Genomic DNA, 15,580 nt, shown 5'->3' with positions numbered 1-15,580 from the left:
ATTTACCTCTACATATTTTGTTTTTAGAACTGAATGCTGTGCAATTAAAGCTTTTAACTTAATTTTGTCATTATATATAAATCTGTCAGATTATATATGTATGTCTTAAGTGAACTATTTTTCAAAAAAAAATATTTCCGACTGAATATACCAAATACAGCAGCTTAAATTACGCGATGCTTTTCACTCAGCAGTATTGTGTAAGGCCGATCTATTACAGAGTTCTTCATAGCTAGACATTCAAATTACAGCAACAACAACAAATTATGTATAAGTCAGTGCTATGTGAATCTGATGATGATAATTAAATTAAAGTTCTATGAAATGGACTTTGACTTCTAACAGCATTGGAATACTTCAAGATCCTGGCTTTTTAACAAAAATGCTTCATTCAGTCCTTCAGTATAATTAAAAGCACGCTTCTTTTTTTTTTCTGACAATCTTCAATACATGAGGTTTGGCTTGAATGTTTTGTTTTATCACAAAATGCATAACACCAAAGCTGAATGTAGAATTCTAACCTTGGTGAGCGGACTTACAAGGGCAACTGAAAATAGTGGTGATTGCATCACTGCCAAGGGTAGAGAAAGCTCCGCCCTCGTTAGCCTGTTATCCGCCGTTTCCTGCGTGCCGGCGGCACCCCAGGTGCCTGCTACCAGCTACAAGGTACAGCCTTGTCACAGTCGTTCGTCCTCAGCTCTTGGAGTTATGAGAGCATGTTTTGTTAAGTACCAATTACAAAATACAAAATCCTTTATTCTTATTTTTAAAAATACATGATTATTGAACCACAGCATTATGACTATCCCTGACTTTTATTTTAGGTTTACAGGCTTGTAATATCTCAGCTACAAGGGTTAGAAAAATAAGGAAACTTCTAGGTACTAATTTATCCTGTTTTTAACTACCATTTATTGGGTTTATTATATTCATCAGGGAACAAGCTGGGTGCTGGGGATAGAGCAGTAAAGGTGCTTTTGCCTTTCCGAATCACTCTAGATGCTACTCTACATTCTTTCTCATTTGTACATGAAAGAGAGATTTTTTTCCCTTGCCCCAGGACTCCCAGCTCTTTTCCTGGCCCCTGCAAAGTGAACTTTTCCCATACCTTTGTTGTGTTTTGCGAATTTCCTGTGGAGGCTGCCTCTTTCATGCAGAGACATTCCCTTTATTTCTCCCTGAATAAGTTTTGATTTGCTAATCAAGAGTTCTCTGCTAGTGCATTGCTTTGTCTACCTCTTGACACCGATGCACCCTGGACAAAGGGAATGACGCTTTAGTGTGCTGGTTTCATGGGATTTTTGTTCTCAGGATATTTATCTGACAGCTGCCTTTTATCATCTGCCTGCCTCCCTCATTGCAACACTACCCACACCAACCATAGCACAAAACCCTGTTTTTGTTTCTGTTTCATTAATATTTTAGAAACCCCTCTAAAATAATTGTAGCTTACAGATGGGTGTATCATCAGTCTCTCTTGCAACCCCTACTTAGTAATAATTGTGCTATCCTACTATTTGTTTCTGGCAGTGTTGATAATGATAAATTCTGCTCTATGAGTCTGCACAGCTTTGAAAACTAGGATTATATTTTCTGCACATCACTGGGGGACCAGTGTTATTCACTAGAAAATAGTCAGTGATTGAATCTCGAGAGAGTCATCTGAACACAGTTCTACTGGGAGCATCTAAAAGGGAACCCCCTGCCATTGATATTTTTTACAGCAGCCGTGGGGTGTGAGTGGCTTTTCCATTTGCATGCTGAATGCCAAAGTGGCGGAGACGAAAGTCCACTCATGGACTGTAGTGAAAATAAACATTTACATTAGATTTTCACAAAATTAATATTTAATATTCAGCATTTCCTTTGCAACCACTTTAGAAGCGAAGCCATCCATATAATGAAGTCTATCTGTTCTATGCTGAGTAGAATGAGTTAGATGAATTGTGTTATATTTAATAGAAAGGCCATTGCCTTTGGGATTTACATAAATTGCATTTCTCTCAATAATATTTCACCAAATTGCTTTAGGATATCATTTCATTCTAATATAAGACAAATATTCCCTTTACTATTCTTCTGTTTGACCACTTCACAGATAATATTATTTGACATGAGCTTGCTGTATTAGTTTGCAGCAGAAAAGGTGACATTTTATTAGTTTGTCAATTAAATATGTCTACTGTGTAGAGACTAGGTTTGTCCTAAGTTAGTAGTTAACAAAGAAAAAGAAAAACTCACTGTGTGATATGGTGCCATTCTCTCATTACAGAAAGTTGGCTGTGATGGTTTGTTGGGATCTCTTGCGAGGGAAGATCACTGTGGCATCTGCAATGGCAATGGGAAGTCATGCAAAATCATTAAAGGAGACTTCAATCACACCAGAGGAGCAGGTAATTTTTTTTTCAAAATTAATAATGTAGACAGTCTTTGGGGACAGATTTTATGTTGATTCCAGTTTTGATTCTATTGAAGACTTTGTAATGGGTCGTGAATGATTTTTCATGATGACATACAACACAAGGGATATGAGCCAGAAATCCTAACAAGCCCATTTCCCAATAATAAAAATATGAAGTCATCTGTTGTGCATTTAATAAATTGGAGCAGCAAGGGAATAATCTAATTTGCATTGGCAAATATTATCAGGTTTCTGCAGATCTTATTCTCCAGTGCAAAGCATGCTGTCTCACCGAGAAGAATGATTTGTAACAGCCCAAAGCCACTATTTGGGAATCTTAGTCTTCAGGATTTCAGCTTTCCATTTTCTTTATTTTCTCTTAATGTCTTTACTAGATTTTAAGGAATAAATTTTTGGGAACAAAGAGTCTGCAGAAGTGTAGCATGATGACAACAATAACAAGGGGAGTCAGAAGGTGTGGGATGATGCTCCAGGTGTATTAATAGAGGGGGGTCATTCTCTATTCTTGTTTCCTCATCTATAAATACTAATACTCAGAGGCTATGAGGATGCAGTGAACATGAGTGATCTCTGTAGTGTATATGGTTTTTTTTTTTAATTTTATTTATTTATTTTTAGAGAGAGGGGAAGGTAGGGAGAAAGAGGGAGAGAAACATCAATGTGTGGTTGCCTCTTGCACATCCCCAACCAGGGACCTGGCCTGCAATCCAGGCAGGTGCCCTGACTAGGAATTGAACTGGCAACACTTTGGTTCACAGGCTGGCATTCAGTCCACTGAGCCACACCAGCCAGGGCTGTAGTGTGTGTTTTAAAGTGATCCACAACAAAAAGTAATATCTGTGCTGAAATATAATGGCCCACAAATGTGTTTTATGAAAAGAAAATGCTGCATACTCAGGCCCTCAAGCTTACTGGCAGGGAGCAACATTTCTGTATTTACGTTAGTGTCTTACCTGGACATCTACCTATTGAACTATCTTTATTTATATGCTTATATTTTTATCATCTTTAGTTTGTGTATATTACGTGCATCAGCTTTTTCTTTCTTGGTCAAATACTAAGAAACCTAAGACTAAAATATGCATGAGTTTTAATACAAGAAATGAGCTATTTGTATTTGAATAATCAAGAAAACTGAGTTTATTCTAGATAAAAGAATCTGTCGGGAAAGATTATTAGGCACAACCCTCTGAAGTTGAAAGAAGCATTTGCTAGGCCCCAGCAGAATAAAAGATAAGTCAGCCTGAAGATTTTGGAGCCTAAAAATAAGTAAGGCCCAGGGCAAATTACAGATCAAGATCTCAGCCTCCAAAGCTGTGAGACAGAGTGACAGGCCCTACACGTCAAAATCTGCCAGAACTCATTTAGAAAAGGCATATGGAGCTGCAACAGGCTCCCAGACTTTCGACTCAGAAGTGCAATTATAATAAGCCTTTCAGCACGATTGTGATGGCAGAAATATTTATAGTGCAGAAATGCAGATGTAGTCTGAAAGACTACAGATTTTAAGATACTAGAATATTTGAAGGATATTCTTGCATATTTAATATGCATGGACACAGTTCTCTGAAGAATACTGATGCACACTCAACACTGATTTATTTAATTGTAACAACACTGGATTTTTCCACCAGGCATAGAAAAGAGAAATACCAGTTAACAAATCAGTGATGTTTACTATTCTGACTGCAGTTGTGGGAGTAGATTTTCCCCAGATTACTACTTTAAGAGTTGTTTGTTTTTATTGCACCTTACTTTCTACATTTGTTCATTGTTTGATGTAGGTAAGTTATATTAATGGCATCTGTTACCCGGAAAATATCTGCGATGCCTAAGGTATTGGAATTATCAGAGACTAATAATATTACTTTCTTCCTTAAACTCTATGCTAATGTCACCTTGCACACAGGGAAGAAACGAAAATTCTTAACTTGGCCCATAAAGATGGTCCTGCATGATGTTGTCCCTACCTATCCCTCCAGCATCATCTCATCAAGGTGTCCCTTTCCCTCTCTAAACTACAGCCACCAGATTTCTTTCAGTTGCTCCAACTGCCCTCATTCTCTCCAGCACGTTTCATTGAAAAATATGGTTCTATTAGCTTCCTCTTGGCTTTGCCTGGTTAATTCCTAGCCATCGCCTAGATCCCCATTCCAGGGTCACTTATGCAGCGCAGTGCTCCCTAACGACCTCCACCTCCTACCACTGACAACTAACTACTTTAGTGATGGTTCCTGTATTTGTATCCATATGGTAGCTCTGATGACATTTGTAAATTGTACATTTATTGATCTTCCCCACTAGATTTTAATATGAATGAAAAAAATATCCTGGCTATTTTTGGTCAGTCTTATATTCCCAATGATAAGCATAGTGTGTGATTCATTAATAGGTATTGATTTAATTGATAGTGAAACATTACCTTATTAAGAACTTTTTAAAAAAATTTTCCTGAGTCCTTAATTATATCATGGACTCCATGTACTTGTGACTTTAGGAGTGTTGTATTCATTTCTCTTGAGACAATTTTATCCGTATGGTTTATGGACTTCCTATAATTTCTTGAAGGAATTGCAGCCTTGTTTGGTCCAGTTGGCCATGCACACTGTGTGTGTTGTATGATTAACACATGTGCAGATGCATGTGGGTATTTTCAGTCCCTGTGCTCTATTTAGAGTTTGCTAAGTCATTTCTGTTGAAACTAGAAAATAAACTTAAGAAGAGGTGTTTTTTTATTTTTTTTCTTGTATATTTGTCATATCTTTCATTGTAACTTGCCTAGCCAGGAAGATAATTTTTTAAAGGAATTTTTAAAGGTAAGTTGTGCATCTGGCCAGTTGTGGAACTATATAGTTATCAATTTACACTCAAGAGAAAATGGGCATAAAATGTGCTCTTCTTCATATAAGAAATAATAATACTGATTCTGTGTAGCTTTTGGTTTGTATGTTTGCCATGGAAGCAGGAGAGTCAGAGTGTCATTTTTTTTTTTTTTTATAAAATGGTACCATTGTATCATAGCTGGGAGCGCAGAGTGGAATCAGGCAAAGCTAAGTCCAAAGCTTGGATCAGCTAATTACTGACAATGCAGTCTTGAAAAGGAGGTTTTCCCCATTCCTGTTTATTTTCTCATCTATTATGGCAGAATGTAATATCTACCTTGGGTGTTCTGATTAAATGTAATAATTTATATAAATCACCGATAATAGTGATTAGAACATAAGGTTGCTCAAAATGTGGCATTTTCATTGTTACTACTGTGAAAATAATTATTGCTATTAGCATTTTATGATGGCTGATTAATAATGGTCTCTGATTATAAAATGGGATGGGATGTTCTTATGTACAAAACAAACTGTCACAACCTGAGGATACAATTTATGACTTTGACATCACAGACTTTATTCCAACTTCTAAGCTCAGTGGTAACAACTTTTGTATTCTTTAAAAAATGTACATTCTCAATTGTGCTAAATGGCTTACTTACTGAAAAATATCTAGGCCCTCAGTCATTGGCTGTCTTTCTTCAAGTGTCTTTGCTTAATATTTTTCTTCCTCCCTTCTTTAAACTGAGGTTAACTCAACTATTCTCCAAGCTATTCCAATTGAATAACAGAAAAGTGCTCTGGATAAAACTATAAACCTAAATATAACTATTGTCTGAATGCACAACATACCTCTGCATTTACTGCTAAATACAAACAGGAATTTCCAGTTTTTACATCTACTTTTCTCTGTCTATCTCCTGTTTTAAGATCCTGAAATTTAACATCTCCAAACAGCTGAATTCATTCACTCGGAGACTAACAGTCATCTCTTGTGACACCCAGGCACAATCTCCTTTGTCACCTCTCTCTTCGATGCCTCTACATCTTATGGCACAGTTGACCAACACATCTTCTTCAGATACTCTAATCCATAGGGTTCTGTTGCACTAGACTAGCCATATCTCCTCCTTCTCGGGATTATTCCTTCTCTAATTCTTTCTCAATTTGTTTTTAATCTGTTAAAAACTATGACTGTCACCAAGGTGAAGTTCTTGATCTCTCCCTCAATAGTCACCACTCATTTTCATGTCTGAAATGGCTGCCTCTGTGCAGATGCCTTCCAAAGGCACTTCAGTGGTCTGACCGCTCTCCAGAGCTCCATGCTCCAGAGTTTTTACTGAGTGTTTTTACACATGTGTTACACCATTTCATTAAATACAGATGCCAAGGCTGAGTTTATCAGATTCTAACTACAACTTGACCTCCATGCCCCTGTAAGCCATGGCCCCACTCTCATGTAAGGAATAACAGAACCCGGAGTTTAGTGTTTGTTTTCCCACTTTCAAATTCAGACTTTTTTTTCCTTCACAATGCATTCCTGGATTTTCACACTAGACTCCCAACACTGTTATCAACGACTCCATTGCTGGGTATCCTACATCCTGCTGTCAGATAAATCCTCTCAAGCCAGCATCTGATTACCAAGTTCCTTGTTATACAATGTTCTGTAGTGGCAAATTGATTAACTCAGTGTCCTGGGCATATGTTTAAACTCTCTTCAATAGAGCCATCTTCTTATGTCTTATTCTGTCAGAATCATGTTATCCATGTGCTTCTACAGATACCACTTACTCCCTTCCTTTTCTTTACAGACATTGAACTCTTCCTTTTTCTGTGTTTACCCATAGCCTATCCACTCTTCAAAGACAGTCCATCTAAACACTTCTCTGCGAAGCTTTCCTTGACTATAAAAATGGTTCTCTCCTCTGAGTCATGGTGATTCTGGCTGATGTCAGTGTTTCTCAAACATGAGTAATGTATATAAACATTTACAAGGGAAAAAGGAAAAATAAATCCCACTTCTGTGAGTTAAAAATAGTAGCAAACTTTTTGAGTGGTGATGTGATCAGAGAAGGAGAACAGTTTAAACATGGTTTATATTCTTTAGCAGGGAGTTAACCATATCACTTTGCATATGATCTTTTAAACATAATTTTTGATGTTTTTATTTAACTCATTTATATAAGGTATTTCTGCCTTGTCTTTTCAAGTCAATTATCAGCTCATTGAGTGCAGAGACCTTCTTACCTTACTTCTGTGCACAAATACGCAGTAAGCACTTGTTTCTCTTTTCATTGCTGCTGACTTGTTCATCTAACAAAATGATAGTTCCTGTGTGGGTTGGTACTACTAAAAATGGTTAAATTGAATAAACAGTGTTGGCTAATGGAAATTATGATTCTAAAAGCATAATTCCAACCACTGCCACCAGATGGGGTATATGGTACCTTTTGGTATACACCAAATAATTGAAACAATTTCAAGAATTTGAATAATTAATCAACAGCAGACAGCTCTGGGGATTAACTATTGTGCCATTTTAAAAGTAGCTTTGAAATTAGACTTCTATCAGATATTTGGAGCTACATATATACTAAGAAGAACGTTCACTATTGCTTCCATATAATATTAAAGCATAACTATTCAGCTAAAAACATAGGCATCTATACTATTCTGCACTGAATGAAGTCTTGATTTGGACTTTTTCTGCACATTCTTTTATCCCATGTAATCTTATCATCTTATTTCACTTCAAGCTTTATATTCCTAAAATTTTGCTGAAAAGTCTTTCCTGAGAAACAACTAATTATGTCTTGCTTCTAGCTGTCAGACACCTCCCTTGGTGACACTGGATTGCTTTGTGTGGCCTTACACTTACCTGTCTATACACCCAGTTTCAAAACCCTTTTGTTAAGTCTGCTCAGGGAGTTCGTGGTCTCTTGTCTTGTGACTAACAGCCCCAGGGCCAGGTCTCCGCGGGCCGCATCTCCTTCTTCCCACACTTTCTAACTTAAAGAACTTCTTGAGCAGAGTTGAAGGTTACTTGCTCTGTTCCAAGATCTGTGTGTTTCTAACCAGACTGTCCCACTCTGCTTTTTCTCTTCTCAAATTCCTAAGATATCAATGAGATTTTGACATAAAATGCAATTGTCTGTTTGCCCTTGACAGTGCTGTGGACTTAAAATCTTTCTAAGAAACTTCTCCAGTTGAAATTATGACAGCTTTTGTACCTAAGATTTTTTTCTTTCCACAGGTATTGAAATATCATACCAAAAACCAAAATCAAAAGAAGAAAGGGCAAGTCAACTAAGAAAAGGGCATCTCATAAGAACTCAAGATTTATTTCCTGACTTATTGACTCTTACAGGTTATGTGGAAGTCTTGGTGATACCTACTGGGGCCAGAAGAATCAAAGTCGTGGAGGGAAAGCCAGCACACAGCTATTTAGGTAAACTGTGTAACAGACACAGAGCTGATCCAAGTACTAGCCCAACTCCCTGCGCTGAGTCCGAAAACCACAAGGATGTCTGTTTCTAGTTACATGTGTGAATTTCCCAGGAAGCACCTCTTGTCATATCAAGTAGAATTTTCTTTCCGGGGACTTCCCAGGAGCAAAAGGAATCTTGTTGTCTGTGTATTTGGAGGGGGTAGAAATTGCTTCCAAATGTTAGTCTATGTTTAAAAAGAAACACTCATTGGAGGGTTTGGATGTGTTTTATTTCATATGTATTCATTTATATAAAGTATATATTTTATAAATATATTTATTTCATATATATGCACATATTTATATTTATTGCATATGTAGGTACATTTTCGTGTATGTATGTATAATGATTATTTAAGAACTAGGAAAAATTTCTACACACTAAAAGGACTTAAATTTTTAATGGGAAATAATGCTCTCCCTTGCCTCACCTACATAGATAGTATTTTTAAATTTTTAATTATTGCTTGTGGAAAGAATTGTATCAGCTATTTTAATTAGACTGGTTAATGACATTTAAATATATGAAATAAAATACTAAATTGTCAAATATATATTACGTTGTATATTCAAATTTGAAACTAAGTCACATGAAGTGATCTTTTCTAGTCATGGCATCACAGGTAGAGGGACCTAATGTGAGTAAGTCTGACAAAAACCCTAATGTTTCCCCCAAAATTTAAACATTGTATTTGTAATATCTTCAAAGAAAGCTTTCATGCCTTGTTTTTCTTAACAAAAGTAATGTCCTCATTATTCTTCCTCAAATAAGAAATATTATCCCAATAGGGAAACAGTTTGTACACGATAAAAAAAAATTCAATGTTACATGATTATTTGTACTCTATAATATTGGAAATAGTCTACACTCGGATTGAATTAGTTTTCTTACCAGGGTTTGTTTTCTAGGAGTAGGAAATTTTGAGGAAAAGGGACAGTAAAATAAATCCTTTGTCGTATAACCCATTCATTAGTTTGTTATTACTAATATTTAAATTTTATCTGTTTTTACCTTCTATGGTTTTAAAATGCATTTTAAGTGCAAGTAAATCATCCCAGATGTCAAAATTCAGATTATAGCTCTAATATCCAGTTTTTGGAGACACTGCAAACTCTAGACAATTTCAAAATGTTCATTCAATAGCAGACATTTGGCTATTACTCTAGGTAATGTTTCCCCCCCCCCAAAACTGGAAAGGAATACAGATGTCTCAGATGAAGTTATCTCAAATCCTACAAAACTCTACATTGTACTATGTTTTTTAAGAACCTGAAAAATGTGGCTAATGACACAAGCCAGTTTTACAAATGGAAAGTCCCCATGCCTTCTCTAATTCCTTACTTCCCAGATTCATCAACCAACCCAGTCTTGTTTCTGTCTCCCCTCTACAGTAACTGCCTTGGTCAAGGTCAGCAAATGCCCTCCAAAGTGACAACCCAATGGTCATATAATATTTGACCTATAAACAGCATTAAAAACTATCACCTTTCCTCGGTTCATTAACTGCATTCTTCTTTTGGCTTCTAAGTCCTGAGGCCCCTGCCTCACTGGATGCCCCTTACTGGTCTCCTTTGTAGGATTCTCAGCCTGTATGTGGCTTCCAAATGTTTTCACACTGTGGGCTCAGCCAGGGCCCTGCTCTCTTCCTTGCTACACTGCCTCCCTTGGGACTCTCATCTAGCTCCATTGCTTTCTGTGTTTATTTGATGCAAATTATCAAATGTCTCCTCTGCACCTCAGAAGCAATAAATTTAAATCAAAATTTTTATTTCCATTCCATGCCAAAACCTCTTTCTATAGTAAATATCACCCTATTTGTGGTTTGTGACTTCTGTAACAGTTACCCCAAACTTGTAGGTTTCAAAAACAAATGTGCTCTCTCACAGTTCTGGAGGCCATAGTCAGTTTCAGTGGGCCAAAATTCTAGGTGGCCACAAAGCCGCTCTCTCTCTGGAGACTAGGGAAGCCTCCGTGCCTGCAGCTTCTAGTTCCTGGTGGCTACCAGCATTCTTTGGCTTGTGACCACATCATTCCCATATCTGTCTGCCTGCCTCTCTAGTGTCATTGCCTTCTCTTCTTTTTGTGTTCAGATCTCTCTCTTCCTATCTCTTACAAGAATACATGTTGATGGCATTTCAGGCTCACTTGGATGATCCAGGATAATCTTCCCATCTCAAGATCCTTAACCTAATCAGATCTGCAAAGTTTATCTGTTTGTTTACCATATGAGGCAGCATTCTAGGTTCCAGGGATTTAGACATGGATACCTTCTTCCCCTCACTAACATTTCTTTTCAAAGCTGTGGTAAATACACACAAAATTTACCATGTTAGCCGTGTCAAGTATACAGTTCATTGGCACTAAGTACACTCACTTTGTTGTGCAACCACCACCACCATCATCTCCAGAAGCCTTTTTCTCTTGCAAAACTGAAATTCTATACCCATTAAACAATAATTTCCGATCTGCCCTCCTCCCATCCCCTGCTGACCACCATTATGCTTTCTATTTCTGAATTTTACCACTCTACAAACCTCGTATATGTGGGATCATACAGTAACTGCCCTTTTGTGATTGACTTACATCACTTAGAATGGTGTCCTCAAAATTTATCCATGTTATACGTGTGTCAGAGTTCCCTTCATTTCTAAGGCTGATAATACTTCATTGTTTGCTTCTATCACATTTTGCTTATCCATCCCTATACCCATGGACACTTGGGTTGCTTCTCTGTTTTATCTGTTGTGAATAATGCTGCCATGAACATGGGGGTCCAGAATTTTCTTCAAGACCTTGCTTTTCATTCTTTTGAGCATGTGCCCAGAAGGAGAATTTGTAATTGTTTTTAATAAACTGCAACATGCCATCTTCCATTCCCACCAACGGTGTGCATGGGGTCTCGTTTCTCTGTATCCTCACCAGCACTTGCTGTTTTCTGCTTATTGTAGTAGCAGCCATTTTAATGACTGTGAAGTGGTATCTCAATGAGGTTTTGATTCACATTTTTCTTTTTTTTAAGTATATTTTATTGATTATATTGTTACAATAGTTCCAATTTTTTCCCCTTTGCTCCCCTCCGCCCAGCACCCCCCTTCCCCAACAATCCCCTCCCAAAGTCGATGCCCATGGGTCGTACATACAAGCTCTCCTACCTCACCCTTTCATATATTCTTCTTCTTTTTTTTAAATAATTAATTAATTAGTTAAATATTTTAACAATAAAAAATAACAATCCCTCCCTCTCAGACTTAAGACCCTTTACAATCTTATAAAGGACAATGGACGAAGGTCTCGAGCTCCTCTAGCTGCTTCAAGCTGGACATGGTCATCGTCCTACCTACCCTTGGGTCAAGAAATCCCTAATAAGAGTGGGGGTGTGGAGGGGAGGGTGGCCTTCCCACAAGGGGAAGGATCGTGCAGACTCCAGGTTCGTTGGCTGTCTCTGGACAACGGCATGCTTGGTTTCACAGGCTGGCATCCTTGTTGTATTCTGGAGCAACAGGGTTAAAGGACATCATTCAATCCGTAACCACTAGATGACAAAAGACAGGTATTAATTTTTCAATGTCCCACATTAGGAAAAAGAAGGGCTTCTTTGGAGGAAGGTATGCCAGGTACATCTCACCTGTCCAAAACCCTTTTGCCCATTATACTTAGTTTGGACTGAGGGAAATATTTTAGGTTTCCCCCCTTTCAGGCCTCTGGGCTCTTTCTGTCCAAGCCATTAGGATAGAAAAGAGAAACCAGTTTTAAAGTGAAGCCCACAGACCACCCCGTTCTTCACCAACCCAGCCACTTAGTTCAGCCAAACCAGTGAGTCTCAGGAGGCAGCAATGCAGACAGGATTAAGTGAGGCCTATATGTACAGACAATCATTCAGGTAATGAGATCGTAGGCTTATGCCCTTTGAAAACAGAAAACACATGTTAATTTATGTAACATAACCCACATACAAGTCTCTAAATCTGTAGGACTGTCTTATCGGAAAGACATTCAGTTGCAAGGCATTTGACATTCTTCTTGCCTGTAATTTAAACATCTTTGATAATGCCACAGACATAGTTTAACTTTCAAATGAAAACAAATTTTAAATGAAAAGAAACTTTAAAGACGGTTAGCTGCACTACTTTATAGTCTACCACTGGGCATTGTGATCTTCCTTGAATCACAATTTTTCTCCCTAAGATTACCCTCCTTGTCATTAAAGGGACTGCATTAAGTTCATTTTTAATTTATCCTGTTCATTTGCATAAACACAACAAGAGCAGCAAATGATCACTTATGATCTTTAGTTCTGCTTTGCTGGAACTTACACAAGGAACATTTAGGGTGACCTTCAGTCTGCCCTTCAGGGCACAGAAGCTGAGCCACATACCTGGCATTCAGCCTTGCCTGTAAACACCTGTCTTTTCCAGGTCCTCCTGGTTTTCCATTGTGCCTTAAGGTCCCTTCTAGCCATCTTTCAGGAAAACAACCTTCGTTCCTTCCCTGGAAAGACTGCTATGGACCGCTCATCCATCCAAGGTACCAGGCCTTTTATCTCGTGGACTTTTATTACCTTTGAAAGTCAGTCCCAGTTGCTCAGGGCTTTTTGATAACAACCAAAGCCCAAGCATGTCTCCTTTAGGCATGACATTCCAGTCAAAGTCTTAGTCAAAAAAATCATTATTAACAACTGGTCTTATTAGTTTTATGCAAAGAAACTTAGGTCATTACTTACTTCTTTAGAATGCCAAATTCTGGAGGGATCAGATAGGGAGAAAATATATACAGTGTGAAGGAAAAACCTTGTCCTTCTAATATTCACTGAACTTGCATTTCTATTCTTTATATTTTTATTTTTCCCCCCACTAAAAATTTTTCTGTTTGTTTTTCCATTACAGTTGTCTCACTTTTTTTCCCCTCTTGCTTCTCTGCACCCTGTCCCTCCCTTCTCCCACATTCAGTCCCCACCCAGTTGTCCATGTCCATGGGTCATTTATACATGTTCTTTGACTAGACCCTTCCCCTTCTTACCACTTCTCTCCCTCCCATCTCCCCCTTTGTTACTGTTAGTTTATTCCTCGTTTACATACCTCTGGTTCAATTTTGCTCATTTGTTTGTGTTGTTCATTAGTTTCCTTTAACAGGTGATAGCATAAGGTAATTTTCTTTTGTTGCCTGGCTTATTTCACTAAGCATAATTCTCTCTAGTTCCAATCATGTTGTTGCAAATGGTAGAAGTTCCTTCTTTCTTTCAGTACTTATTCATTGTCATTTTCCCCCTTTGTACTCGTGTTCCTCTCTGTCTCTCTCTGTTTCTTCATCTTCTTAAAGCAGACCCTTTAGCATCTCTTGCAATGCTGGTTTGGTGGAGATGTATTCTTTTAACCTTCTTTTGTCTTGGAAACTCCTTATTTCACCTTCCATTTTGAATGAGAGCCTTGCTGGGTAGAGTATTCTTGGTTGTAAGCCTTTGTTTTTCATTACTTGGAATATATTTTGCCATTCCCTTCTGGCTTGTAGTGTTTCTGCTGAGAAATCTGATGATAGCCTTATTGGAGCTCCCTTGTATGTTATTAGTTGTTTCTCTCTTGCTGCTTTTAGGATTCTCTCTTTGTCTTTGAATGTTGCCATTTTAATTATGATGTGTCTTGAAGTGGGCCTGTTGGGGTTCATCTTCATTGAGACCCTCTGTGCTTCCTGGACTTGCATGATTCTTTCTCCCTTCATGTTAGGGAAGTCTTCTGTCATTAGTTTTTCAAAGAGGTTTTCTATCCCTTGCTCTTCTTCTTCTCCTTCTGGAATTCCTATGCTATGGATATTATTACGTTTCATGTTGTCCTGCAGCTGTCTTAGAGCCTCTTCAGTCTTGTTCAGCCTTTTTTCATTTTGTTGCACTGTCTGTGAGTTTTTGTCTACATTGTCCTCCAGCTCGCTGATCCGATTTTCTGCTTCCTCTAGCCTGTTTTTAATTCCTTCTACTGTGTTCTTCAATTCAGAGATCGTATTCTTCATTTCCTCCTGGCTCTTATTGATAGCTTCCATGTCCTTTTTGATGCTGGTATAATTCTCAGTAAGTTCCTTATAGTTCTTCTGGAGTTCACTGTAGTTTTTCTGGAGTTCTTTGTAGTTTCCGCTGAGCTCATTGAGCTTCTCCATAATCCATGCTTTCAATTCCATATCTGATAGTTGGCTCCCCTCTATTTCATTTAGCACTCTTTCTGGGGACTCTACCTTTCCTTTCGATGGGGGGTTGTTTCTCTGTCTCCCCATTTTTGTGGCTCCTATTGTTTGTTGGTGCTTCTTAGAATGATCTGCACTTCCTGGATCTGCCCCTGGTGGTGTCAGATCCTGTACCAGTCTGGGACTGGGCAGCCTGTTGGAGACTTCCAGAGATCTACTGCCTTTGTCTGGCTTCTTTAGTTGTTAATCTATTCAATCTGTGAATAGCTGTCAGGCTTAAGGACCGTGGGTGTGGCAGCTTAATTTCTGTAGGCAGGGCCTTTGCTTCCCCTCAGGCTGACGCCACTTGGCCGGGAATGGTCTGCCTGCAGTGTGGGGATGAGTCAGCACTGGGACCCGGCCAGCCGCTTCCCCAGCTCTCCCCTCAAAGCCACCACACCAAACTCTCCCCAAGCATCTCCAGTCCTCTCTGCCTTTCCTCCGCTTGAGCCCAGGGTAAGTGGGGGCCAAAATATTTTCGTATGTGATCTGCTTAAGAGCTCTTTTTCTCCAGCTGTTTCTCTCCAGCTAGCAAGAAACCCTGTGGCTTTTCGCTTTTCTCAACTGGATACTATTTTACTTTCCACTCTGTTGCTGTAGGCTGGGAAGTTCAGCTGGGAGTTTAGACCCTGCCCTTC

The 15,580-nt window shown here is 38.4% G+C and overlaps 1 protein-coding gene across 1 annotated transcript in view; it reads left to right on the top strand.

The window, feature by feature from the left end:
* ADAMTS19 (ADAM metallopeptidase with thrombospondin type 1 motif 19) overlaps positions 1 to 15,580 on the top strand; it is a 294,467-nt gene that overhangs the window by 212,707 nt on the left and 66,180 nt on the right. Inside the window, exons 15-16 of the mRNA XM_090289153.1 lie at positions 2,273 to 2,393; positions 8,618 to 8,698. Of these exons, the coding sequence (XP_090145279.1) occupies positions 2,273 to 2,393; positions 8,618 to 8,698 (202 nt within the window). The remainder of the gene's footprint in view (positions 1 to 2,272; positions 2,394 to 8,617; positions 8,699 to 15,580) is intronic.

The sequence above is a fragment of the Furipterus horrens genome, unplaced genomic scaffold, assembly GCF_987537825.1.
Source record: "Furipterus horrens unplaced genomic scaffold, mFurHor1.1.pri manual_scaffold_10, whole genome shotgun sequence".
Lineage (NCBI taxonomy): Eukaryota > Metazoa > Chordata > Mammalia > Chiroptera > Furipteridae > Furipterus > Furipterus horrens.
Note: the sequence above shows the minus strand (reverse complement) of the source record. Positions and strands in the feature narration are given on the sequence as shown.